Below are 3,549 nucleotides of genomic sequence, written 5' to 3' on the forward strand. Positions count from 1 at the left end.
CTCGTACCGGCAGGGATTGTAGGTGGGGGGAGTGAATGTACAGCACTCTCTCCCACCTTCAATACCACGACTGAGGTGTCCTTGAGCAAGACACCTAACCCCCAACTGCTCCCCGGGCGCCGCAGCAAAAAAATGGCTGCCCACTGCTCCGGGTGTGTGTTCACTGCTGTGTGTGTGCACTTTGGATGGGTTAAATGCAGAGCACTAATTTCGAGTATGGGTCACCATACTTGGCCACATGTCACATCACTTCATCAAACTTGGTCACCACAATGCCAAGATATTTGAAGATGATGGGTTTTTGATGTTTGATATGTTGATAAATTTATAGTAAAAAACAGGAATTGAAGTTGAGCTGTATGACTGGTCAAAGAGGCTGATCACATGGATGTGATTATTGTGAGCCATGGTCACAGCGCCACCAACTGGCAGCAGGAACTGTGTCTTGTACAACAGACTTTGAAACAGTTGCCACCAGCTGGCAGCAGGAAGTGTAGCACATCAGACTTTGAAATAGTCCTCCTTTATTTACTCACTTTAAAGCATGTGCCCCCCATTTGTGACAATGACCCGTGGCGCTTGAGCCCGTCATCTCAGCTTACAGTTGTATTGTTGGTTTTGATGTTTTAAATGTCTAAATTAAACTGGGCTTAACATGTATTTGTCTTTTTTGACTTAGACCTGATGGCGCTGAAAGAGGAGAGTCAAGATCTGAATGAAATGGAAGAGAAAGATCTGCATGAAAAACATCATGATTTCATAACTGGAGAAAAATCTTTTTGTTTTTCACAGACTGAAAATACTTCCTCTCAAAAAAGAGCACAGAAGACTAGAACTAGAAGTAATTTCACCTGCCAACAATGTGGAAAGAATTTAAACAAAAAAGAAAGCATTAAAATTCACATGAGAATTCACACTGGAGAGAAGCCTTACACCTGCCAACAGTGTGGAAAGAGTTTCCCAAGAAAAGACAATCTTAGGATGCACATGAAAATTCACACTGGAGAGAAGCCTTACACCTGCCAACAGTGTGGAAAGAGTTTCCCACGAAAAGAAAGTCTTAGGATTCACATGAGAATTCACACGGGAGAGAAGCCATTTGAATGTGGTCAGTGTGGAAAGAGTTTCCCTCATAAAGCAACCTTTCATTCTCACATAAGAATTCACACTGGAGAGAAGCCTTACACCTGCAAACTGTGTGGAAAAACTGCGAACCACAAAGGAAATCTTAAAGCTCACATGAGAGTTCACACTGGAGAGAAGCCTTTCACGTGTGATCAGTGTGGAAAATGTTTCGTACGTAAGGAAGGCCTTAATAAGCACATGGAGATTCATTCAAGAGAGAGCTGTTTTATATGCCCTCAGTGTGGAAGTACATTCACAGACAGGAAACACTTTAAGAGCCACGTAATAACTCACATCAGACATGAGCCTTTTATGTGTCATCACTGTGGAAAGACTTTCACAAGAAAAACAAACCTCAATACTCATACGAGAATTCACGCTGGAGAGGAACCTTTAACGTGAACAATGTGGAAAGAGTTTCAGATGGAAAACAACCCTTTATACCCACATGAGAGTTCACACCACAGAGAGGCCTATTCACGTAACTTCAGTGTGAGTTTCAGATATTCAGTAGATCTGAAGAGTTATTTGCAAACTCATTGTGGCAAGAAATTGCAGTGTTCTGAGTGTGGTAATAGGTTTAGAAAATGGAGCAATTTCAAAGTTCACCTGTGCACTGGAGAAAGTAGGCTACCTGTGGGACTGTAATAGCATTAAGTTTACTTTCAACAACCTAGTCCATAAATGTCCAAAATATTATAAATGGTAAGGGAAAGTATTAACCTTTTGCAAGGGTTTTTAAATATTTTAAGCACATCTGTGCCACCCCCCCTTTTTTGAACATAGATGTGAAAGTGCACTATCCAAACTTAAATTATTATAATTCATGAAAACTTTGAAATACAGACCTATGGTTGGACTCCTTTTTAAGAAGACAATCTGCAGTTTACTGCAGAAGTGGAATCATTTCTCCTTCGTCGAATCTGCCGGCCGCACCGTTCTCAAGGGGGGGTTGGCGCATGTCCTAAAAGGTTGAAAACCCCTGCCCTAAACAATGTTATAATGGACTATTTCACATCCAGCGATGAAGGACCAATGATGAAGTTTCCTCAAACGGCCGCCTCAATCTCCGCTCGAGTGTAAAACTGACAGCAGCTTTCTAGCCATGCGTGTGTCAAACTTTAGTGGGGTCAAAGTGACCATTTTGTATCTTTACCACAGTAAAGTGACTTTTACTTGTGACACTTGACTGTTGACTGTTGTTGTATCTTTAAAAATGTTTTTCTCAAAATTCCATTCATGAAAATCATAGCGATCAATCGACTTCAGATAACCATAACTTTCGTTACAGACAAGCTATGAAAGAAATGAAAACGGTTGTGAAATGGGTAAAATTTCCCCATGTGATGGGTTTTTCCAGATCGCATCACATATGTATATATGTATTTTTTTACTTACCACATATGATCTGGCAGAGCTGGGACTGAAAAAATGGCGGCTTCCCACATTTTCCCTTCAAATTCATTTTTGACTCCATTTGAGAAAGTTCAGTAAAACAAAAATTAAAACCATTTAATGAAACATCAAGACAGTAAAAAGAATATGGCAAATATGATTAAATAAATTTGATCATCTAACAAAATACATTTTTGGTTTACTTAAAGTCCCCGTGAAATCAAAATAAAGTTTTTTGGGTGTTAGTATCAATATGTTAGTCTTAAGGTTGTCTATAAGCCAGTGTGCTCCAAAACAGTGACAAAATTCGCATTTAGAAGATATAAGCATTCAAAGCTTGCAGTTTGTCACTTCCGCCAAAATGGATCAATGATTTTTTTTTGCATCACCTCATACTTCAGATATCTGAAACGTCCCGCTCCCTTCAAGACGCTATTGCTGCAGCTGAAATCGTTCATTTATTCACACGTCACTGAGCGTTCATACCGAGGGTTCGCCTTAAACACTTGCAAATATAAGAAAACAATAAACGGTAGCCGAGACTGTGTTGATCTGAACTCCTCCACGTTTATTAGTCGTAGGAGATTCCAAATTAAATCTGTTACACACAGTTACAGTTTTTATATGGTGAATAGTACTCGGAATAGAGTCGGCACGGACCACAAAACATATCGGACCCATTTGAATTAAACTGAAAGCTGTATTTTAAAACGGTTAGACAGACTCTGCATTGCTATTATAGACTGTGAAGATACGTCACGCCGCGTTGCATGCTGGGGCGCTGCCGCCATTCTGGGAGGATCGCCCTCTGCTAAAAATGCTGAAATTAATACGGATACCTGTTTATCTTTTGTTTTGTTTTTGTATTCACATTCTTCATTGTATCGTTTGCAGGGAAGAGAAGCCATTTTATCGCTTTGCATGATAAATTGATTTTTATCTTTTTGTAGAATTTCGTTTACAATGTTGATTTGATTATGGTGAAAACAGTGTCTCACGCTGGACGCTCACTGCTGCTTCAGCCGCCAT

General features: G+C 40.0%; 1 protein-coding gene across 1 annotated transcript; it reads left to right on the plus strand.

Moving 5' to 3' along the window:
* The first annotated feature begins 683 nt into the window (after window positions 1-683).
* LOC107698173 (gastrula zinc finger protein XlCGF7.1-like) lies at window positions 684-1,601 on the plus strand. Its single transcript, XM_016499133.1, has one exon. The coding sequence runs from the start codon at window positions 685-687 to the stop codon at window positions 1,525-1,527; it is 843 nt and encodes a 280-aa protein (XP_016354619.1). The 5' UTR covers window position 684; the 3' UTR covers window positions 1,528-1,601.
* The last annotated feature ends 1,948 nt before the right edge of the window (window positions 1,602-3,549 follow it).

This window comes from Sinocyclocheilus anshuiensis, unplaced genomic scaffold, assembly GCF_001515605.1.
Source record: "Sinocyclocheilus anshuiensis isolate Anshui unplaced genomic scaffold, SAMN03320099.WGS_v1.1 scaffold3443, whole genome shotgun sequence".
NCBI classification, from domain to species: domain Eukaryota; kingdom Metazoa; phylum Chordata; class Actinopteri; order Cypriniformes; family Cyprinidae; genus Sinocyclocheilus; species Sinocyclocheilus anshuiensis.